Source organism: Chrysemys picta, chromosome 5 (genome assembly GCF_011386835.1).
Source record: "Chrysemys picta bellii isolate R12L10 chromosome 5, ASM1138683v2, whole genome shotgun sequence".
NCBI lineage: Eukaryota > Metazoa > Chordata > Testudines > Emydidae > Chrysemys > Chrysemys picta.
The window spans coordinates 99,502,806-99,528,660 of NC_088795.1; the positions used below are offsets into that span (position 1 = coordinate 99,502,806).

At 40.9% G+C, this 25,855-nt stretch overlaps 1 protein-coding gene across 9 annotated transcripts in view; it reads right to left on the reverse strand.

The window, feature by feature from the left end:
- The window catches only part of UBE2K (ubiquitin conjugating enzyme E2 K), a 63,235-nt gene that overhangs the window by 30,746 nt on the left and 6,634 nt on the right, over positions 1 to 25,855 (reverse strand). For 4 of the 9 annotated variants that reach the window (XM_005286365.5, XM_024106708.3, XM_065598134.1 and 1 more), the window contains exon 2: positions 2,528 to 2,621. The exons of 2 other annotated variants lie outside the window; for them this stretch is intronic. In XM_005286365.5, coding sequence (XP_005286422.1) covers positions 2,528 to 2,621 — 94 coding nt within the window. Of the gene's footprint in view, positions 1 to 2,527; positions 2,622 to 16,043; positions 16,118 to 17,887; positions 18,060 to 25,855 lie in introns of those variants that run through there. 3 more of the 9 variants (XM_042843422.2, XM_065598132.1, XM_065598133.1) reach the window with 2 other exon arrangements.

Below are 25,855 nucleotides of genomic sequence, written 5' to 3' on the forward strand. Positions count from 1 at the left end.
GTGACCAGAAAAGTATGGTGCTCACTGAATAAGTAGTTATTCAATATTTTTTAAACTCATCAATGTGTCCATGCCTTATACACCTCACATCATCCAAACCTTGCACTAAATATGGAATTACTCATTTCCTCCTGGTGTTTCTATAGTGCCCTCATCCTGGTATCCACGTGCTTCACAAGCACTAATAAGTTTGTCTTCACAATACCCAGATGAGATAGGGGAGCATTATCACCATTTTACAGACTGGGAACTGAGACACAGAGATTAAGCCCAAAATCATCATATGCGCCCTGTAATTTTGGATACCCAGTTTCAGACACCAACGGCCTGATTTTTCAGGGTTCTCAGCATTTTTACAGCATGTTTATACAGTCAAAGCACAGATACTGCTGACTTTGGTTTCAGCTGCAAGTGCTTTGCCCTTCTACAAAACAGGCCCAAAGTATCAATTTGGGCATCCAGAAAGTGAGGGATACACAACTAGTAGTCAACTGTGAAAAGTTTGGTTTAAGTGGCTTGCCCAGCATCACATAGGAACTCTGTGGCAAAGAATCCAATTCTCCATGCTGGTATTCAGCTGTTTTAACTATGAGATATCCTTTCTCTTCCTGCAGTCCTTTGCCTCAGTCGCTACAAAACTTCTAAATTCTAGAACAAATGGGTCCTACAGGCCACAGCCTCAATCACAAAACAACCCTGATGGATTTCCTGAGCACCATCCATTCTGTATACTGATATGGTAGGATCCTGTAGGGGAAAAAAGTATATTATCATGTTATTAAACACTATCACAGTGCATACACACAAGGAGGATGAATTATGTGGCTGTACAAGCAACCTTCATTCTGCCATTTCCTAACTTCTGAGTGCTTGACTTTGCAACTTAACATTCTTTTAACATAACAAAAATCTTAAAGTTTTTGAAAAAACAAATACCATTAAGTAAAATGATATTGACCCTCATGTGACTCACTTACAGTGCTAGAATCTTTGGAACCATAGCACAGACACTTGTACAACTTCAGCTAGCAGCGTAACTGGTACCAAAAACAGGCTATTATCCTCTGTGGACCAACCACTGCAGGAGGGATGAGACATTTCACTAATGGGTTTCACCGCTATTTGCTTGGGAGCAGAGGAATGTTGGGACTCAGGTTACTCCTGCTTCCAGTTACAGTCTGGTGCCAAAGCAGCACCCACCAGCAAGGAGAAGCAAGCACAGGGAAAGTCCTCCTAAATACTGGGTTAAAGCATGCTCAGAGATAGCATATTCCGAGACTTCTGCTGCCAGCCTCTAACAAACCTCTACTGAGCATGTATGAACAGCAATTTTCAGAGACTTATAAATCCACTAAATTTGGGAAGATTTTCACAAGGACGATAAAAAGCAGATGTCTGACTACAGAATGACACCCCTATCAAATTTCAAGTCCCTGCTTCAAATCTTGGTGGTACCAGAGCTTCTCAATGAAGGTTTGTAAGAAGTTTTTAACATTGGCAAAAGGGCTTACTTTCCCATAACCTTGCTTTTTTGGAAACAGCTGAACTGCTTTTGCTGAAACTTTTCCAGAGTTTAGCCTGAGACAGACAATCGGCATAGAAATTTTTGGCACATACAGTTAAAGTTCAGCAAAGCTACTGAAAACAGGGTCTTCTGACAAATATCAAGCAAACCCTAACTTTAGGAGTCACTGCCGGCTCCACCTGAATTATACACACACATTACAAATGTAAAGATAATTGAGCAATTTGGGACTGCTAGGTGAAATCCCATTTTCAGTTATATCTGGAACAAAATCTTTTTTTTTTATGGTCTGATAAACTATATACTTGGTTGTGATTCATAACACAGAAAAACTAGAGAATAGGCTATATGATTTTCAGGATAATTGTAAACACCCAGTCTACTACTGAAGATCCCCCAATGGAAAATTAAATAGAGGGATCTATGGAAACAGGTAGACCTCCAAATTTCTTCTAATGGAGAGGTGCCTCTCCTGACAAGTTGAAAAAAATATAAAATACCTTTAAAAAAAAAAAACCACATATTCTCTACAACAGCACTTTTTGTAACCCATGTTGGACAATTACTCTATTCTGTACTCTAGGTTTCTCCAGGCCTAGAATACACATTTGCTTCCAGATCCCAGAGACAGTTACAAACTTACATATCCCTACCAAGCATGATAACTGTATCTTGCATCGCGGAACTAAACATCCTTCTTACTATATCTTTTACAATTCTGTTGCACAGCCCAAACTGCAGCTTAGTCCTTGCAAGTTGCATGGTAAAGTCTGTTATGCTACAGACTAAATAAATTTACATATAATCACATGAAAAAGTAACTGATACTTTTTCAAAGTTTAAATTTAAATATTTAATTTAAAACCACATAAATTAATGGCTCGTTTCAAAATATGTAGCGCTTTATTTCTTTTTATTTTGTAAATTGACTTTATAAACAAAGCAACCCAAGACACATTATTTGAAGTGCACAATGATTTCATAAGCAAAAACATTACTTGCCTTCATATGGTGTGTCCGGAGGTCCTGCTATTTCTCCTCTTAATTCTGTAAAATTCTCATCTACAAGATCTACTTTAATTTGATTTTTGCTCGTCTTAAAAATAAACAGAGAAAAACAGTTATGAGTAAGTTATGTTTGATACACACCTTCCCCCAAAATATTCAATTTTTAGAACAGATTTCTAAAAACAACCCATTTCAGATAGCTATGTTGCAGTTAGTTTTATTTAATTTAAAATATAACTGTATGCAGCATTACAGTTCTCCAAAGTAGTATTTATAGAGCCTCTAACATAGACAAGGGTATTCAGGAGTATGCAGAGTATCTGAAATTACTTTTAATTTACTAGATTTAAAGTTGACAGTAACTCTCTAAATAGCTATTTAGTCTGAATACCTTAAACAAGACAAGAAAAAAAAACTCAGTCAGAAATTTTAACTTGATGATGCTTAATATATCACTTGGAAGTGTATTGTTCTGTTTAAAGCAATCACTACCTTCATTGGAATACAGCAAGACCTCTCAAAAATAGCATACTGACCTATTTTTTTAAAACAATACAATATCCTAAATATTAACATTTAAGGAAGTCTTGTTAAAAAGCATTTTTTCCACAGACTTCAGCGTTTCTCAAATGTGGCCACCAGAGGCTTTTCTTGCGGCCGCAGCCACCCAGGCCGTGATTGGAGGGCCAAGCATTTGCCTCTTCCCTGGGTCTGCAACTCAGTGGTCAGGCCCTGCCCTCCTCCGCGCCCCCCCCCCCCCCCCCCCCAGCCACAAATGCTGGGGGAGTAGACAGCTGGTGTCAGTTCTCCACCTTCCCATGGGCAATGGGGCTCAAGCTTCGGGCTTCAGCCCTGGGGTGGCAGGTGGCACGCTTTGGCCATGTGGTGGCAGGCTCCGGCCACTGGGCTTCAGGCTCACCATCCTACTCATTGCCTCTGGGCCCCGCTGCCTCCCCCGCCCCATGACCCATCCATCCCATCACCCCTGACCCCCAATGCCTCCCTACCCACCCAAGGCTTAATTTGTCCCCCGGATTGCCAGGGCTGAGTAAGTCTGCTGTGAAAAGTGATACTTGTATGTTTGTTAATATCACTTTTCACTGCCTCCCAGCTAGCTAACAAGTCTGCTGCTGCGAAAAGTGATCTTAATATACATATATCACTTTTCACAGAAGCAGACTTACTAACGAGCAATTTATTAAAAAACAGAAACCAAAAAGGCAAAAGGAACAACAAAAAGACAAGAATATCAAAAACATCTTATTTGTGTTTCTATTCTGTCTAGAATAGTAAATAAATTAGTAAAGAATAGAGACAACTGTACATTGTTGTTGTTACGGAGTCTGCAAAAAAACCCTACATAAATAAATTACAATGATTTGGACAGGTATATGTGCATATTTATTTGTTTTTCCTAAAGCTAATTAAGTTTTTTTGGAAAAACTGTCACACCAGCAAGAGTTGGTGGCCACACTTTGAGGCCACCAAAAATTTGTTGCAAGAACCCCTGCTCTCAGACAACATTTAGGTGCAGGAGCTACTGGCTATCTGTCACCTCCTTCCCGACTTCACACTTCCCAAGACAAATTTTCTTGGAGCTCTGTAGGTTAATTTCCAATTTATCATAATGGCATACTTAGATACTGTACGATGTATGTTTCACAGAATCATTTATTAAAAGAGTTTAACCAAAAATACACATTCTATTCAAATTTGTCTTTCATCCCAGAAAGAAGCAGGAATAAAATGTATACTTGTGTTCCAAAAAAAAAAAAATCTTTTAACAAAACAACTACCTATGGAAAGATATACACCTACATTATTTACAGGTGAAATACTAGAGAGCCGCACACTTTGTTGCTTCTATCGGCTGAGCTCTCTGCATACACCCTGGGCTCTTTGCATCCCTCCATTTCCCCCCACAAGCTGTGTGCCACTCTCCCATTCCTGTCTATTTCAGAGACTCCTGCAACCTCCACCCTTCCCTTTTCCCCATTTCAGGATCTCTGTGAACACCCCCTTTCCTTTCACTATTCTTATTTCTTCTTTTTGTCTGGAAGACAAGTAATTTCAGTAAAATCTGAAATTTTAAACTATATTGAAAGGATGGGCAAAGTTATGCTGTAAAGTATTAATAGCTGCAGGTTCTTTGATCTATAGATAATTACAGAGCTGGTGGAAGCTGCTGGATCTGCTAACCAGATGCAAGGGGCTCCATGTGACCATTTCCCCCTTCCAATTTTCCAAATCTCACCAAAATTAATACTCTTCTGCCCACTGATGTCTAGACAATTTCCTGATTTTTGGAGTTGATCAGATGTGATAACCTTTGAACTCCACAATAAACAAACATTAGGATAACTGATATTAAGATATAATTTTTTTGAGCCAACATGCAGTTTCCAAACTAAGAAATGCAACAGATTTTATGCCTTTCTTCTATTTACAAATATTCCTATTTAGAACTTAAAATGGGTACGATGGTGACACCAGCTGCAGCGCCATAGCAGAGGCTGAGTTTTCATTTCAAAAGAAGGAATTCAATCACTTCTGTAAGGAAGAATACAATACATCTTTCCCAAAATAACTACTCTGTGTATTTAAATATTTAATGAATTTAACAGATTTACTTGTAAATTCTTAAATTGTTTACAAGTTACAATTAATTTTAAAACACATGCTATAAAAATTTAGCACTCTGTGTCAGATCTTTTATCATCCAAAATCATCTCAGCTCAGGCATTATTTACACAAAAATGGCAATGAGGTAACTGTTGAACAGATCTGATAAATTCCTAACGATTTCTTTTAATAAACTAAGGATAATATTTTCCATTAATCTTCATAAATGAATGAAAGTTTCTCCTTCAGCAGAGACTGAATAGTGGTTTCCTTCAAAGAAACTTGAATCACCCTCTTTTAAATTAGCTGCCACCTCCTATGATTCTGAAAAGATTTGACTCAGGCTGCCCTTAGTAAAGTTGGCCTTCTCAAAATACCTGCCAACTCTCATTTGTTCTCAAAGACGACACAGACGGCCCTTAGCAAGGATGACTACTGCCTCCATTTACCTGCTTCTCTGTCTCTTGACAGCCTAGGGGACCATCATCTTCCCTAAGGATTGTCTAGTTAAATATCTAGACAAAAACTGTTTAGTTCTAGATTAATATTCATCTGTTTCTTTGGCTGACAATTTGTATTTAATATTTTCCAGTTCATTTATCTTTGACAGAGACAATCTGTATAATCACATTTAACACTATGGTTAAGATTGTGAAACAAAAGGAAATGAACTGTTTCAGAATGTACTATTTTAAATGTCCACATTTTGAAGCTCAGAGACCATTTGATGACTTTCTATGCCCCAATCACCTCTAAAATCTTTGGTAGAAAACCCTGGGATTCAAATTAGATACCTGAAAAGAGCCACCCTTAATCAATCAGTGTGTTATGATCACTGTAACAATGTTTTTGTGCTCCAACTGCTAGTTTACCACCAACATTTAACCAATACAATGGATTTCTAAGGACTACTTCCACATACAACCATTCTAAACAAGCACTTCAAAGGATCCCTATGGAAAGTCTCAAACAAATTTAATTCTTCTATTTGTTAGAGACCATCTCCACACAATTTTTCCAGGGCCCTTGCTTAGTTAATTAATTATGGCAGATTTCATCCCACAGCTGTGCTCACATGAATCTGTGCTGCTACACAAACATGTTTTGCAAATCTATAAAGAGTTAGTCACATTAGCACACTAGGTTCAGCTCTAATCAAAATAGGAAGTCTCAGTGCTTCTCAAATGGGAACAGACAAAATGCTATGGAAGAATATTTCCTTTTCCAGCTTCCAAAGTAATATTATAGTCAATGGAGAGTAAAAATAGTCCACACTAAAAATTAGTAACCTCTTTGAAAAAATTATGCTGAATTATATCCCATATTTACATAAGAATCAGGCCCAGACTCTGTTAACTGATCAGAATTCATTAATAGGATCCAGACATGATCTGAATTGCCCACAGAAATACAGCAAGATTTTATATCATCCCTGCTTTACAACCATAATTTGTTAGCAGGGTGTGAATCTAACAGAAATGTAATTTTACAAAAAATAAAGACACATTTGTGTTTTGACATACAATAAATTATGGATACATCTTGGTTAGAAGGACATATACAATTATATCAATCTATATTTGACAAACTCAGAATATAGTACACTTTTTCCAGACTTAAATTATTGATCTACTGTAGTATCAAGAAAACTCTTAAGAGTTCAGCATAAGCACTGTAACAATTCTTACAATAATTGTGTCCCTACAATATTGTAATTCCCCAAAACTACTTCTGCAGATATTTTATAGCATTAATCTGAGCTAAACAAAACCTAAACTTAACACAATTTAAACAAATCAGTCCTTGCTGTGGCTAGAGTTGATCAAAACAAAAACAAAAACCCCAACAACAAGAAAACATTTTGGGTCAACTCCAAAGCAGAAACAAAGTCAGTGTCTTTAAAAAGATGTATTAATCTTATGCCAAATTATTGACAGAAGATGAAAGGGGAAAAAGCCATGAAATGCAAGTTCTGCAACACTTGCCACTAACACAAAAACATACTAATACAATGGGATTATGTTCAATAATAACATTTCTCTTTCCTCCCTCCCCAGACACACACACATCATTTTTTTAAAGTGCTGAATGAAAACTATATATTCACACACTTAAAGCCCATACTTCAAGAAATTTTACTAGCAAGTTTCCTTCAGACCAAACCTACATCCCAAAGCCTAAAAACATAGATGTACCACGAAAGTGCTGACAAATTTAATACATCTCTATCTCAATATAATGCTGTCCTCGGGAGCCAAAAAATCTTACCGCGTTATAGGTGAAACCGTGTTATATCAAACTTGTTTTGATCCACTGGAGCGTGCTTCCCCCGCCCCCCGGGAACACTGCTTTACCGTGTTATATACGAATTTGTGTTGTATCGGGGTAGAGGTGTAATTACAAATAGCTATTAAAACATAGGGAAAACTAATGGATCAACAACTTTGAGACACTTATAGTGTTTCTACTTTGTTTGTAAGTGGCCTATATAAGTAATTTTTAACAGTACATTTCCAAGCTCTAACACGATATCAGAAATAACTAGTGTTAAACGTCAGAGCAAGCCCAATGTGGTGTGCCTGGTGATCAGCATTAGAAAGAACACACAAATGTTTAGCTCATGAAGTATAACTGAGCAATTCCACCATGTAAAAGCCCACCAGCAGAACCAGTGGTGACATTATACCTGGTTGTACTGAGTTTACAAAAATTTGTATTACGAAGTTTATAAGATTTTTAATTACAATGAGAATTTGCATTAATTAATACCCATTTTGGACATTAAAGTTGACTGGAAAAAACCTGCACATCAGCCATGCCCCTATATAACATATTACAAGTTTATTACTGGATGATGACAGCACGCAGATAAGTAGAACGGTGTGGGTTGAGCTAGAACTGATCTTCCATTTATTTTTAAATAACTACTGTTTGCCAAGAGTGACATAAAAGTTCAACATTATGCTACTCTTGTTCCCAGAGCAACAAACTCATTCAAAATTCACACGAAGGTCAAAATTCTGCCCTAATTGTTCAAATTGTCCAATATGCTTTGATATGATAATGAAGAACATCTACTCAATAGTAAAGAATGACAAATTTTCAAGATAGTGTACAGATTTAACTATGTCTTCCATTGAGGTCAAAACAAGTTCTGTAACTCACCTATATCTTTGCATGCTACTTTGAACATTCACGCCAAACATCGGTGTACATATATGGAGCACACAAAGTAACTAAGTGCTTGTCTACAGATGAAGGTAGGGTGTGAATCTGAAAAACTTTTCCTGAAAAACTCCATCTATAGAAATGCCCCTAACTCTACAGAACTAGAGTTTTTCATTTCAACAAAACTGTGCTATTTGCTATTTCCAGGTTCCGTGCATAACATTTTTTCTCCATGTCTTTTTAAACAGAGGTATCTTTCACTAGAAATGACACTTTTCTTCATATTTACTTTTTTTTTGCTTTACAGTAAGTGCCTACTAGAAAATTTTTTAGACACACACACATATATGAACATAAACTATATATGAGTTATCTATATAAACATGCATGGCCACAATAAAATCAGCTGGGCTTTAAAATTTGGCAATGCCTTAGTTCTCGAAGAGTACAGCCTTTGAACATTTTGGGGGGAAATTTAAAAATAAGGTAAGTGACAAACATGTTTAGAGGGTACATGCTAAGATTTCAGCAGAACTTACTGAATATGGTCTGAAAAGTTTCCTCAATATCATCTGCTCACCCAAGAATGAAAAATACCAGTTCCTCTCTCTCATCATTGCCCCACTCTCACTCCCCCAAAACAGGCACTTTAGATTAGTTTTTGTTTGCTCCTCACCAAGTGAGGAACCTCTGCGCCGCACCACTCTTCTACAACTTAAAGGACACTCCTTATGCAGCACACCACATTCCTGGGTGCACAGGAAACCACTGGACACTCATCTCTTCATCTTCATTTGGACACACCTGCTCCTTCCCCTTCCTTCCAAAGAAAGCAACAGATGCACTAGAGCCTTTGCCTTTTGCCACATACATAAGATATAAGTTTAACAAGAAATAGGAATAAAACATGCTAAGATATATACAACATTGCTAAATGTGCTGTTCTTCACTTGTAATAAGAAAACTGCAGGTTGAATGAAAGTAATGACCCAGTAATTTCTATGAAAAATATATCTTCCCTTTTTTCTATCTTCCAAAAGAGAAAGTTTGTTAGATCATAAGTAGTGCAGTAACTCCTCACTTAACGTTATAGTTATGTTCCTGAAAATGTGACTTTAAACGAAACTATGTTAAGCGAATCCAATTTCCCCATAAGAATTAATGTAAATAGGGGGGGGGTTAGATTCCAGGGATTTTTTTTTTTTTTTTGGCCAGACAAAAGGCATCATATACATTTTAAACAATTTTAAACAAGCAATTTAATACAGGTATTAAATAGGCTGACACCCGCCCGCCCCATCAGCCCCCCTATACCCCCTCACCCAGCGCCTCCCGCCCGCTGGCAGACCCCGCGGATCAGTGCCTTCCCCCTGCCTCCTGAACACCGCAAACCAGCTGATTGCTGTGGGCAGGAGGTGGGGGAAGCATGGGGAAGGCGCTGATCCGCGGGGTCCGCCAGCAGGCACTGGGGGAGAGGCATAGGGGAACTGATAGGGAGGCTGCCAGCCGTGGACAAAGCAGGTGGCCAAACGACGTTATAGCGGAGCATTGCACAACTTTAAACGAGCATGTTCTGTAATGGAGCAGGGACGGAACATCGGAACAACGTTAAGCGAGAGGACATTAAGTGGGGAGTTACTGTACTTTCATCAGGTAAGCTGTTTCAAGAAAGATCTAAAATTTGATTATACTAAAACTGCCAGGTCTTAGAGAAGGAAGTTTAGTTTCTGTGAACATCCAACAACATGGCACCTTGCTTATGGCCTCGAAGTCTCAGGTTCAGAGAACCTTTCATAAATTGATGACTATTAAAAACAGTTTCCTATAAGGATGCTCTCCCTTCTTATAATATTTTCTTTTACAGCCAGAAGAAGGATAACATTTAAGTCAAATGCTGAGTAAAAGATGCTTCTCTTTAGTTTGAGGCCTCTGTACGTAGTCATAATAGTGAGTTGTACATGATGCAATAGTAAAATTAATACTGTGGAACCCCCTTTATCCAATCTAATTGGGACTTAGGCCAGATTAGATAAAAATTCAGATAATCCGAAGAATAGGCAAAGAGCTTTAGCCCTGAGCCCCGTCACCTGGGGTTGACAGCCCAAGCCCCACTACCCAGGGCTGAAAGCCCCACTTCAGTTAGTACAGAGAGCCAGATAATGGAGCCTTGGATAAACGGGGTTCTACTGTATTGTATTTTTCTTTTCTCTGTTAATTTGGACTAAAACCTGGCATGCTAATGTTTCAAGAAAACATGAAAGTGTGTGTGTGTGGGGGGGAAATCCATCACTCCCATTAGATATAAAATCAAGTACCAATACGCTGTTCAATATTATACAAGCCTCGGGAGACAGTCATAGCCTCAAGTACAATTAAGTTTAGTCTACTACAGTCACATACATATTGTACCTTGCTGCCACTAAGACTTGAGGCAATGTAGGCAGGTTGCTGGAGGCTAGTTTTGAAAGACTTTGTGAAATAAAATTTTTTTTCTGAACCATTTACTAAAGGATGTGAGCTAAGGAAGACTGTTCCAAGCATAAGGGGTGGCATGGAGTATGGCATGAAGACAAACATAAGGATTCAAAAAACAGTTATAAGGGAGACTTGGAAGGAGCCTAGAGAGGAACAAAGGAAATGAAAAAATGACAGAAGTTTAAAATATTAGTAGAAATCTTAGTTCTCCTGTCACATTCAAGTTGTTCCTTTAATAAATCCTTATTCAATCTGGATCCTAGCTATCAAAGACTGTCTCTCTCCTTACGCAAAGGGCCTTGTGTACTTTGAGGGTTTGTCTCCACTTACAGTGCAGCTGTGCCACTATAGCCCTTACTGAAGACACTACCTCCGCCAACGGGAAAACTTCTCCTGACAGTATAGGTACTCCACCTCCCCCTGAGGCAGTACTACATCAATGAGAGAAGCCCTCCCATTGACACAGCACTGTCTACACCAGGGGTTAGGTCAGTTTACATCGTTCAGATTTGTGGAAAATCCCCACACCTGAGTGATGTAGTTATACGGACATACAGTTGTAGTGTAGACCAGGGCTGACACACAACGGGACCAAGTTCTGTGAAAACCTAAGTTCCCTGTAAGCTGCATGGCTGCGCAGCAGCCTATTTAACACCACGCAGGTGCCCAGGGAACCACCCGACCAGGACCTGCCCAGCTTGGGGAGCCTATCCCACGGCCCCTGCCCCGGAGCTGCTGTGGCGGGGAGACACACCTCTCCCCTCCCAACCCCGGAGCTGATATGGGGAGAGAGTGCTGTGGAGAGTCCTCTCTCCCTGCCATAGCCCCAGAGCACCCTCCTGCACCCCAAACCTCTCATCCCCACCCCAGAACCCACACCCCCAGCTGGAGCACTCACCCCCTGGCTCCCCAACGCTCTGCCCCAGACCTGAGCCCCTCATTCCCGGCCCCACCCTGGAGCCCTCACCCGACCCTCGCATCCCAAACCTCTGCCCCAGCCCTGAGGCCATCATCCCCAACCCCACATCCCCAGCCGGAGGCCTCACACCCCTGCACTCCAACTCTCTGCCCCAGCCCTCAGCCCTCTCCCACACACTGCACCCCTCGGCCCCACCATATGAATTTTGTTGTGTGTACCAATATGAAAGTTATGTGTCACACATCACCTCCATATTAGTGCACATAACAAAATTCATTCTGCACATGTGTGGGAAAAATTAGAGGGGACACTGGCTGACAACCTGTAAATTCTGAGCTCTGGTCTGTGCTACAGAGTTAGGTCAATACAAGGCAGCTAACTCTCTAAGCATCTACACTAAAATGTCACTCCTGCCAATATAACTCACCCACTACACCGACTTAACTTCACCTCCATGTGAGGCGTAGCATTTAGGTCAACATAGTTAGGTCGATGCAGTTTCAGTGCAGACACTGCATTACTTACATTGACTTCAGTGGCTTCCAGGAGGTGTCCCACGATGCCCCACCTTGACTGCTCTGGTACCCATTTTGAACTCAGCAGTCCAGCAGCCAGGTACACATCCCTCCCCGTTAAAACACCACAAAATGTTCAAATTGCATTTCCTGTTTGCTTGGCTTGGAGAGCACTGCCCAGCTGACCACACGGCAGACACGCTCTTGCTGGAGTACGCAGGAGGTGCTGGATCTCCTGGGTCTGTGGAGAGAAGACGCTGTATAGGCACAGCTCTGATCCAGCCATGGAAACCTTGATATCTATGAGGAGTTTGCTTGGGGCATGGAGGAGAAGGGCTACAAGAAGGACCTGCAGCAGTCCCTCGTGAAAGCCAAGGAGCTGCAGCAGACATACTAGAAGGCAAGGAAGGCTAACAGTCGATCTGGTACAGAGCACAGACATGTCACTTTTACAAAAAGCTGCATGCCATCCTCAGCGGAGACCCCACCACCATTGCCAAGAGACCACGGATATTTAGGGGGAGCAGGAGTCACAGGCCCCCAATGCAAACAGTGATGAGGAGGATGGGGAAAAGGCCACTGGGGGAGCCAGTAGCGCAGCAAGCCAGGACCTGTTTTTTTACTCCTGGACAGTCCAGCCAGTCCCTACAGTCCAGCATGAAAAAGCCTGATGCAGGGTAAGGAACCTCTGGTAAGTATGCAGGTTTTTTTTAAATTGCAGGGACACATCTGTTGATTTACTCTTTTTTAACTTATGCTAGAAGAGGTAGTGAAAGAACCAATAGAGGTACAGTTGCGATTTGCTTCTCCTTCCCCCTGTACAGTTAGGCAGAAGAGGCCCTGCAGAACAGTTTGTTTATGTGAACTGGGATGTCCCGTGAATCCTCCATAGAGATCTTGAGGAAGTTTTCCTGGAGCTAGTCTGCCATCTTCTGCCGAAGGTTTCTGGGGAGGGCTGCCTTATTTCTTCCACCACCGTATGACACTTTCCCATGGCACTCAGCAATTACTTCAGCAGGCACCACTACAGCACATAGGCTAGCAGCATATGGCCCTGTCCTGCAGGACTTGTTCTCTTTCAGCCTTGGTTATCCTCAGGAGTGAGATACCAACTAAAATTACTACTGCCTGTGGAAAACAGTGCCAGTATTCAGTTCAATTGCCCTATACCAGTGGTTCTCAACCTATTTACCAGTGAGCCACATATGCAGCTGTGTTATGTGGGCCACATCCACACAATACATGGCCCTGCGGTCATATGGGCTGCAGCTATATGCTGATTGGGCCGCAAGCAGCCCATGGGCCACAGATTGAGAACCATTGCGCTATACACATATACTCATACGTGAGAGTTAGTCCCCCCACCTTATGATCCCAACTCACCCCTTCCCCCCAGCCATACCCACCATCGCTGGGACTACTGCCGTGCTCTATGAATCCCACAGAGAAGTGAGAACATGCTGCTTGCAAGTTATGTGGGTCAAGGGGAGTGAGTTCAGTATATCAAGTTTCCATTTATCTTGTGAATACACTCACAATAGTACCTCAGTGCATTGTATCTTTTGCAGCTGGAAATGTGGCCTTGAGGGTCTCTCTATCCACATCAACGAAGCAGCTCAGCCAAATAAGGAGAAGAACGAAGAGGACATGTTCCAAGAGATCCTGCAAGCCTCTGCTGCTTTGGATACCGAGCACAGGACTTGGAGGATCACCCCCGCAAACAGCATGGACAGGGACAGAGCGGACAGGAAAAACGCATAGGCAAAGGAGAGAGACATGCAGCAGGAGATGCTAGCACTTCTCAGGCAGCTGAAAAGCATGCTGGAGACTCTAATTGACATCAGGTTCAACAGTCCCGTGCTCGCCTCCCTCTGCACCCCAGAGAGAATTGGATTCCAGGACCTCCCTACAACCCCCCACATTCCACATGGCGTCCAGGGCTGCTGCACTATCCCTACCACTCGCCCGGAGCAGAGTACAGGCTATCACAGCTGCACATACACCAACCATGTCTCTCGCACATCAGTGTATGTGTTTGTGAAATGGAAATGATTGTTTTTTTCCCCCTTCAAATGTTCTTTTCCCCGTATTTATAAAGTTTCATTCAGTTATAAATGTGTCTGTTGGCATGGGTTTGGAATAAAAGTTTATTTATTGAAACTTAATTGATCGTTCTTAGTTCACAACATATGCTGGCTGGGGCTGACATCATTCACAGATAATAGTAATAGGTGTATTTGCAATGTTATATTACTTCACTTTCAGCACTCATCTCAAGGTTCATACCGAGGGTACAAAAAAGCAATGCCTGGCAGAGCACACTACAGCAGCACACATTACCGTGGCTCACTATTAAAATGGTCTTTCAAAGCCTGCCAGAGCCGAACAGCTCTATGTTGAGCTCTTCCTTTAGCCCTGGTATCCGGCTACTCAAAATCTGCAGACAGCCATTCCACCTCCACCCTGGCAGAAACTCTTCCCCCTTTGCTTCACAGATATTATGCAGGACACAGCAGGCAGCTATAATCACTGGGATTTTTTTCACTGAGGTGCAATCTCATGAGTAGATCGTGCCAGCGACCTTTCAAATGGCCAAAGGCGCACTCAACTGTCATTCTGCATATGCTGAGCCTGCACTTGAAGTGCTCCTTGGTGCTGTCAAGGTGGCAAGTGTACAGCTTCATGAGCCACCAAAGTAAGGGGTAGGCTGGGTCTCCCAGGATCACTACTGGCATTTCAACATCCCCAATGGTAATCTTGTGCTCTGTGAAGAAAGTCCCTGCTTGTATCTTTCTGAACAGGTCTGTGTTCTTAAAGATGCTTGCATCGTGAACCTTCCCTGACCAGCCCACGTTGATGTCAGTAAAACATCCTCAGTGATCCACAAGCACTTGCAGTATCATAGAAAAGTAGCTCTTTCTGTTGATGTACTCTATGGCAACATGGTCTGGTGCCAAAATAGGGATATGCATGCCCACTGCTGCAAAACCATCCACTATGTCCTGCATATTGCCCAGAGGCACAGTCCTGCACAGCAGGACGCAATTAATGACACTACACTCTTGCATCACAGCAACCCCTGTGGGTGGATTTCCCCAACTCCAGTGTCTCAATGAGTGGATTAGACCAGGGGTCTCAAAACACATGGCCCGGGGGCCGCATGTGGCCCGCGGGGTTATTTTCTGCGACCCGCGAGCTCCTCACAGCCCCACCACCCTCCCCCCAGCGTTTACCTAGAGCAGCTCCGGCCCAACGTGCACTGGGGGCAGGGCAGGCTACCTGCCTGCCTGCCCTGCCCTGCGCTGCTCTGGGAAGCTGACGGAACCTGGGGAAGGAGGGGCGCAGGGGTGTGTGTGGCTGTTGCTTCAGGCACCGCCCCCAACAGCTCCCATTGGCTGTGAATGGGGAACCGCGGGCAGCGTTGGGGTGGGGATTTCAGGGAAGGGGTTGGAATGGGGGTAGGGAAGGGGTGGGAAGAAGCAGGGCAGGGGTGGGGCAGGAGTGGGGCCTCGTGGAAGGGGTGGAGTGGGGGCGGGGCCGAGGGGGGGAGGTGTCAGTAAATGGGGCCCTCGGGCCAATGTACTAGTCCTCATGTGGCCCTCGTGGTCATTTGAGTTTGAGACCCCTGGTAGACGATGGTGTAGGTAGGAGGGGTTTAGATTTATTAAGAACTGGGGAAATTTGGGGGAAAGGGGACGCCTATATAGGAAGGATGGGTTACATCTAAACCAAAATGGAACAAGACTGCTGGCATTTGAAATTAAAAAGGTTGTAGAGCAGTTTTTAAACTAAGGGCTGGGGGAAAGCTTACAGGTGCAGAGGAGCACATGGTTCGGACAGCGACATCCCTTAGGAGAGGATCTATTAATGGAGATTCTTTATGTCCTAGAGAGGAGGAGAGGATGGAAGATGATAAAATACAGGTAGGATCTTATGAGAAACAGTCAAATGAAAAAAAGTACCATTCAATTACATCATGTAATGATAGAGAACCAGAAAGTGACAAGTTTTTAAAGTGCTTATATGCCAATGCTAGAAGTCCAAATAATAAGATGGGTGAACTAGAGTGCCTAATTTTAAATGAGGATATTGATATAATAGCTATCGCAGAAACTTGGTGGAATGAGGATAATCAATGGGACACAGTAATATCAGGGTACAAAATATTTCAGAAGGAGAGAACAGGTTGTGTTGGTGTGGGAGTGGCACTATATGTGAAAAAGAGTAGAATCAAATGAAGTAAAAATCTTAAATGAGCCAAACTGTACCATAGAATCCCTATGGATAGTAATTACATGCTCTAACAACAACAACATAGCAGTAGGGATATATTACCGATCACCTGACCAGGATGGTGATAGTCACTGTGAAATGCTCAGGGAGATTAGAGAGGCTATTAAAATAAAAAACTCAATAATAATGGGGGATTTCAACTATCCCCATACTGACTAGGTACATGTCACCTCATGACGGGATGCAGAGATAAAAAGATAGAGGTTCTTGACACCTTAAATGACTGCTTTTTGGAGCAACTAATCCTGGAACCCACAAAAGGAGAGGCAATTCTTAGGACTAAATTAAGTGGAGCACGGATCTGGTCGAAGAGGTGAATATAGCTGGACCGCTTGGTAATAGTGACCGTAATATAATTAAATTTAACATCCCTGTGGCAGGGAAATCACCACAGCAGCCCAACACTGTAGCATTTAATTTCAGAAAGGAGGACTACACAAAAATGAGGAAGTTAAACAGAAATTAAAAGGTACAGTGCCAAAAGTGAAATTCCTGCAAGCTGCATAGAAACTTTTTAAAGACACCATAATAGAGGCTCAACTTAAATGTATACCCTGGATTAAAAAACACAGTGAGAGAACCAAAAAAGTGCCAGCGTGGCTAAACAACAAAGTAAAAGAAGCAGTGAGAGGCAAAAAAGCATCCTTTAAAAAGTGGGAGTTAAATCCTAGTGAGGGAAATAGAAAGGAGCATAAACTCTGGCAAATTAAATATAAAAATATAATTAGGAAGGCCAAAAAAGAATTTGAAGAACAGCTAGCCAAAGACTCAAAAAGTAATAGCAACATTTTTTTAAGTACATCAGAAGCAAGGAAGCCTCCTAAAACAACCAGTGGGGCCACTGGACAATCGAGATGCTAAAGGAACACTCAAGGACGATAAGGCCATTGTGGAGAAACTAAATGAATTCTCTGCATCAGTCTTCATGGCTGAGGATGTGAGGGAGATTCCCAAACCTGAGCCATTCTTTTTAGGTAACTGAGGAACTGTCCCAGATTGAGGTGTCATTAGAGGTGGTTTTGGATAAATTGATAAACTAAACAGTAATAAGTCACCAGGACCAGATGGTATTCACCCAAGAGTTCTGAAGGAACTCAAATGTGAAACTGCAGAACTATTAACTGTAGTCTGTAACCTTAAATCAGCTTCTGTACCAAATGACTGAAGAATAGCTAATGTGATGCCGATTTTAAAAAAGAACTTCAGAGGTGATCCCGGCAATTACAGGCCAGTAAGCCTGATTTCAGTATCAGGCAAACTGGTTGAAACTATAGTACAGAACAAAATTGTCAGACACACAGATGAATATAATTTGTTGGGGAAGAGTCAACATAGGTTTTGTAAAGAGAAATCATGCCTCACCAATCTACTATAAATCTCCGAGTGGGTCAATAAGCATGTGGACAAGGGGGTTCCAGTGGATATAATGTACTTAGATTTTCAGAAAGCCTTTGACAAGGTCCCTCACCAAAGGCTCTTATAGCAAAGTAAGCTGTCATGGGATAAGAGGGAAGGTCCGCTGATGGATTGGTAACTGGTTAAAAGATAGGAAACAAAGAATAGGAATAAATGGTCAGTTTTCAGAATGAAGAGAGGCAAATAGTGGTGTCCCCCAGGGGTCTGTATTGGGACCAGTCCTATTCAATATATTCATAAATGATCTGGAAAAATGGGTAAACAGTGAGGTGGCAAAATTTGCAGATGATACAAAATTGCTCAACTTAGTTAAGTCCATAGCAGACAGCGAAGAGCTACGAAGGGATCTCTCAAAACTGGGTGACTGGGCAACAAAATGGCAGATGAAATTCAATGTTGATAAATGCAAAGTAATGCACATTGGAAAGCATAATTCCAACTATACATATAAAATATGGGGTCTAAACCCGTTCTGTCATTCCCAGGGGCACCTGGCATTGGCCACTGTCGGAAGACAGGATACTGGGCTAGATGGACCTTTGGTCTGACCCAATATGGCCATTTTTATGTTCTTATGTTAACTAACACATGCTAATTAACAAACACATGTTGAACTGATGAAGTTAAAGCATAGGGGGAACCTAAGGCTTACCTTAACCAGTTAACACATTTAAAACTATAACTTAATTTATTGACACTAAGATTTTAACGTGTGTTAGTTAACATATGTGCTAAACATACCCCTTGTCTTCCTAGTGAAGAAAGGACCTGTATGAAGGACACCACTGCTATAAAACAGACCAAACAGTTTTTTCAATCTAATCACTATTTTTCTTTCTTATGGTTTTCTCAATTTTCACATAATTAATCTCAGCCCAAAGGAGATTTTTTTTATAGGAAGCTTCAAAAAGTCAGATTAAAATTTTACAGTTATGAAAGCATAGAAGAGTACATGCCTTTCTTGGAAAAAATAAGTGAGATTCCTTTCACACTTCAACAAAAAACAGCTCAGTCAGTAAATGGAATGTCATTTTTACTAATATATATAATACTAACAGAATATTTGAATGCACAGAATTAAGATGCAAACAAGGGTGTTCAAAAACATTAAGAAAAATTGAGTACTTGCATGGCCAGACCATTATTTTAAAATTTCTTATAATTTTAATTATGAACTAAATTTCTATTAATTTCCTAGGCAAGTGTAATTATAGAAAACTCAGTCCACAGCAACTTTAATTTTAATAACCAATGTACTTTCAGGTATCTGCAACAAAAAACACCTTAATTTTTGTTTAAACAAGATTCTACACACACACACACACACACTTTAAAAAGCTCACTCAAATTTACTGAAACTGTTCCATGTAAAAAAATGTTAGATTTGGGCTAATAAAGAGAGGTTTTAGTCCAAAAGGGAAGTTGTTGAAACCATTATGAAGAAGTAAAAATAGGTGTTTAGAACAGGATGGCCTCAATGTGTTGAGTGTTGAGATATTACTATTACAAAATGTGTTGCTCCGATTACTCAAAGAGCAAATTAGTTTAATGAAATTTCAGAAAAGAGAGCTAAGCAGCACACACTTCTTCCTACCTTGGAATCTTATGCCTGGTCTATGCTGAAAAGATTTACTGGTATAATTATTTTGGCTAAGGGTCTGACTTTTTGACCAAAATAATTACGGGTAAAAGCATTTATATCAGTATAGTTATCCCCCTTCCAGTACAGGACCAGCCATCCAGGTATAAAGCACCTTTATAGAAACATAATTATGTCCACACTGGGTTGGGGGGGGGGGGTTAGAGGAGGTTTATATTACTTTAACTATACTGCCATAGTTAAACTGTTACAACTTCCTAGCATGGATAAACCCTTGCAAACATGTTTTGGTAGGCATCACTAAACATTGAGAACCTGAACACCATTTGAGTGACAAAAGCATGCTAAATGCTCTACAGGACACAGTGCAAGGGTTCTCTGCACTGAGGAGTTTACAACATAAATCATACAGAAAACAGTAGACACACAAAGCCCAGATGAAGGAGCAACTTCACAGGGGTGTAAGATTGTATTTTTGTTTTGATTTTATACACCCTTTTCTCTTTGATGCTATAAAACTGAAAAGCTTCACAGACAAACTGTGTTTTAATGAGAAATGTTAATTACCCACTATATGTGCAAATACACAAGATTATTGGTTACTTCAGACCTGATCCAGCAGTCAATTCCACAAGTTAATTCCCACTTTTGGTCACTAGTAGTTCTACATGTGAGGAGATTGCAGGATTACCCTTGTTTCAAAAGATTATACTCCTTCCTTCTCACCCACACAGTCTAAGACAAGACACATTTAACTTCACTTTTAAATAAAAAGAAAACTAACTATAAACTTCTAACATGGAAGGATCTATACTATCCGCTTAAGTAAAATAAAGGAATTACTATTTGGGATATTTTTAAACAATTATAAATGTTTTTACACAATTTGGCCATATATGAATTTGATTTTTTTTTTTTTTAGTATGCAGACTCACTTATCAACTATTATATTAAATATTAACTGTATTTTAGTTAATTTAGTTCACAAAATAGATTTAATTTAGTATTTTAGTTCACAAAATAGATTTTACTCCCCAAATTAAAAATATTCCTAAATCGGAGATTACAGAACAAATTTAGTCAGTCAGTTACAAGTGCAAAAAATAGACTGGGAAGCCAGAGAGCACTGTACAATATTATCAAAATTAATGAACTTTATTACATAACCTTGAGCAAAATTGTTTACTTCTCTCCATAAAAAGGAGAGAAGTTTTGTTCAGAACTCTGTCAAAAAGTAAGACTCTCAGCACATTAGCTATGAAATATAATTAAATGTATTTTCAAGTATACTCAACTTTTCTTAGGCTACTATTGTTGGTGACTATTGTTCTAAAAAAATTAAAAAATTACATGGACAGTGTAACAAGTCCTTAAAGATTACGAAAACAGGCTAGAAACTGGTTAACTCTTGACTATAAACTTAAAAATTACATAGTAAAGTAATACTAATTTAACAATCAGAAGGCAAAGTAATTTAAAAAACTTGTTAGCACAGTTTGACATTAGGGTCCCAACTACTGCAAATGACATCACTTTTTTTTTAAAAGCAAAATTCCCATCAGCAGCAGTACCTACAGTATCTACATCTAACTATAATATATCTATTTTCAAATACATTTCAGTTCAATGTAATGAAAAGTGTTACTCTTTTGGAAATTTCAGGCTGCTAGGTTACGTCAGATTAAACTAGAGGGTCACACACTTCATTGCTTATGTCGGTGGAACTGTACATCTAGCAGGGTCCTTCACCTCCACTATGACCAGGCCCCTCACCCCTGTGTCGCCATTTGGTCATTCAGAATACAGGGGTAAGAGTCATGGCAAGGGGCGTGCTGGCCAGATCAGGGGATGAAAGGCTTCCAAGCATCCTGATTTCCACTAAAATCAGGCCCAGTATCTCCTTTTGGTGCTCTAGGCAAAGGAAGTTCTCTAGTACCCTAACCCCACCCTCATCCCTAACCCTGAGATCCCAACCTCATGCTCATCTCCATAGAAACTTTACTTCCCTCCCCACTGTCCTCTATGAGGTCGGTGTGTCACCACTGTATCTTGAATTTAGTGAGCCTGATTTTAGTGGCTCTTCCAATTTTCCCCGAAATCAATAGGGTTCTGCCCATTGATATCAAAACATTTCCCTGAATGTTTGCAACTGATTAGCTGCAGTTTTCAAAAGTTATCACATTACATACATACAGGCAGAAATGCCATCAAGTTGAGTGGTGGACCTCACTTCATTTGTCCTATTATCCTGATTCCTTGGTCAACCCACAGGTCTAGTCAAATGGTCATGCACATGTTTAATGATATTTTACATAAAAGTGTTCTGAATACTTACAGGTCATAATGAAATACTACATTAGTGTAAACACTATTAATAGGAACATTAACACACTATCCAATTATTCTATTAGCATTTGCATGAGAAAATATTGATTTTAATAGTGAATACAGCACACTTGATTCAAAGGTCTTGAGGAGCAGCCATAAAATTCAGATAAACATGTTTAGGATGAAAATGTGAGTTAACAAGCAGGTTTTTAAAAGAGTACTCTCAGTTCTGGAGCACAATCTTCTGAAACCCTGCTAGTAAGTTCCTCTGCTTTGAGCGAGCTATTGAACACCAGCTAACTGTAGTGCAGTCCCTTTAAAAGCCAGCTGACACTGCAGGATGATTTTGCATCTTATCCAGTACCACCTGCGGGACATACACCCCTGGCTTCCTGAATTCCATTTAACTCATGTTTGGGTATTGTACACTAAAGAGTGATAACATGCTATTAACTTTGTTTATGACAAATTGTTTATGTAATCAACGTGGGCAGAGCTTGAAAAATCTACTTATGATTAAAGAGTAGAAAATTCCCTTCATAAGTGGGGGGTGAGGCAAAGAAGCACTCCAACCAATAATTTCTGTAAAATTTAAAGATTGTCTTTACTATGACAAGTGACGGTCAAAGACAGACATTGTAGCATTCAATATCTACTCTCACTCCATGATTCTAGTCCAAAAGACAGCTCAATATAAAAGCAAAGATATGTTCTTCCAACTGCTAACAATAAGAATTCAACCTGGGATCTGAAAATTAAGCATGGTTCCTTCTGGCTCATAACAATGGAAAATTCTGAAATCAGAGCAGAGATCTTAATCCAGCAAACTCAAAGTCTGTCTAAATGAGAAAGCTTTATCAGTTATACCAACATAATTATACCAACCATGTGAGGACACTTGTTCTGGAACATACATGGGTTTTTTGGTTAGCATACACCCTTTCTCAAATGCCAAATCAACCATAAAAAGGCACTCCCATACTGGAATAAGAGCATCTACTTTATACCAGGGCTTTATAACAGTATCCGTTTAAAATTCACACCTCAGGTTATAGCCAAAAAATGTTAGCATGTAGACACGGCCTAACTTTATTCGTGCAAGTAGTTCCCTTGTGCTCACCAACTGCACACTGATTTCAATAGGACAACTCATATGAATCAAGTTAAGTGCATGTGTTGGCAGGAACATTATTGTTCTGTTCATTAACAATTCTGTTGCTGATGTACAAGTCACAGTAGAAGCTACCTCACTCTTTCGTAGCTATATTGGTCCTGCAGTGCTAACAGGAGCAAAAAGCAGCAATGTGCTATTTTTAGTCACTTTTCCAGAGTAGAACTGAATTTTAAGCTTCTATCTGCCAACCTGACAGGATGTCCCAGGATGTCCTGCTCATCCACCTGGGCACTAATGATATTGTCAGGTAGGCCCCTGCACAGTGACTGCACAGCTCTGGGAGCAAGGGTGATGTTCTTGTCCATCCTTCCCATTCTCAGTTAGGCCCCAAGCAAGGACACCAACTCACCAATTTAGTGAGGAGGGCTTTAAATCAGGTTCAAAGGGGTCAAGTGATAAAAGCCCACAGGCAGGTATAAAAATGGTGACCTTAACAGAAGGGTCACAGGACCAACAAGAGGGAAACAGTGAGGGAATCTGCTCAACATCTTGAACGCCTATACAGAAATGCAAGGAGTAAGGGAAATAAACTGGAAGAACTGGAAGTATTAATACATAAGTTATTAGTTAACTGGCATCATGAAGACTGAGTGGGCTAAATCTCATGACTAGAATATTGGCATAGAGCAGGGATGGCCAACCTGTAGCTCCCGAGCCACATGCGGCTCTTCAGAAGTTAATATGCAACTTCTTGTATAGGCACCTACTCTGGGGCTGGAGCCACCAGCACCAACTTTCCAATGTGCCAGGGGGTGCTCACAGCTCAACCCCTGGCTCTGCCATAGGCCCTGCCCCCACTCCACCCCTTCCCGCCCCCCCGCCCCGGGGCCTGCTGTACTCTCGCTCCTCCCCCCCAGAGCCTCCTGCATGCCACAAACCAGCTGATTGGGAGGTGTGGAGAGGGAGGGGGAGGTGCTGATCGGCGGGGCTGCCAGTGGGTGGGAGGCGCTGGGAGCGGGGTGGAGAGCTGATGGGGGGCTGCTGACATATTACTGTGGCTCTTTGGCAACATACATTTGTAAATTCTGTCTCCTTCTCAGGCTCAGGTTGGCCACCCCTGGCATAGAGAATTATTCCATGTTCAGAAAGAACAGGCAGGGGGGGAAAGGAGGTGGTGTTGGGTTATACACCAAGAATACAGACATTTGTTGTGAGATTCAGAAGAAGGTAAGAGGCAGACCAGTTGAAAGTCTCTGGGTGAAGAGGCAATATCCTGGTAGGGGTCTACTACAGACCACCAAATCAGGTGGAGGAAGTGGATGAGGCATTTCTAGAACAAACAACAGAAATATCCAAAACACAAGTCCTAGTAATAATGGGGAACTTTACCCAGACACCTGCTGGAAAAGTAACATGGCAAAACAAAAGATGTCCAATAAGTCATAGGAATATATTGGGGAAAACTTCTTGTTTCAGAAGTAACCGGGGGAAGAGGGGGGCAGCCAGTTTAGACTTGATTCCGACTAACAGGGAGGAACTGGTTGCAAATATGAAGGCTGAAGGCAATTTGGATTAAAGTGATCACGAAACGATAAATTTCACGAATCTAAGGGCAGGTCTACATTACCGCTTAAGTCGATATAAAAAGTCACCCCCCTGAGTAATGCAAATTACAGCAACCTAAGCGCTGTCCATACTGGCGCTATGTTGGCAGGAGAGTGTCTCCCACTGACATTACCGCAACTCTGTAAGAGGTGGAAGATATTATGCCGATAGGAGAGAGCTCTCCTGTCGGCATACAGCATCTTCACCAGGCATGCTACCGCAGCGCAGCTGTGCCAATGTAGTGCTTCTAGTATAGACTAGCCCTAAGAATAAACAATGAGTGAGAGCAGAATAAGGATAATGGACTTCAAAAAAGCAGACTATAACAAACTCAGGGAACTGATAGGTAAGTCCCATGGGAAGAAAACCTAAGGGAAAAAAGTACAGGAGAGCTGGCAGTTCCTGAAAATGACAATATTAAAGGTGCAACAGAAAACTATCCTGATGCGAAGGGAAGATAGGAAAAATAGTAAGAAGCGAATATGGTTGCATCAGGATCTGAAAATCAAAAAAGAATCCTACAAAAAGAAGAAAGACAAATTATTACAGTTGAATATAAAAGAATATCACAAGCATGTAGGGACAAAAACAAAATGAGTAACAACTACCCAGGGACATAAAGGGCAATAAGAAGAGGTTCTGTAAATACATTAGGAGCATGAGAAAAACTACGTAAAGTGTAGGTCCTCTATTTAGCAGAAAGAAGAGCTAACAACAGACAACAGCAAGAAGGCTGAGGTATGATGCCTATTTGGCTTCGGTCTTCACTAAAAAGGTTAATGAAGACCAGATACTCAACACAATTAGTATGAACAACAAAAGGGAAAGAATTCAAGCCAAAATAGGGAAAGAACATGTTAAAGAATATTTAGCTGAGTTAGATGTACTTAAGTAGGCAGGACCAGATGAAATTCATCCTAGGGTGCTTAATGAATGAGCTGAAACAATCTCTGAACTGTTAGCAATTATCTTTGTTAATTTAGGGAGGACGGAGTGAGGTCCCAGAGGACTAGAGAAGGGCAAGTCTAGTACCTATCTTTAAAGAGGGGAACAAAGAGGACCAGGGGAATTATAGACCTGTCAGCCTAACTTCAATACCTGGAAAGATACTGAACTAATTATTAAACAATCAATTTGGAAACACCTAAAGGATAACAGGGTAATAAGCAATAGCCAACATGAATTTGTCAAGAAGAAATCATGCCAGACCATTTCCTTACTAAATAGGGTTGCTGGCCTAGCAGATAAGGGGAAGCTGTAGATGTGA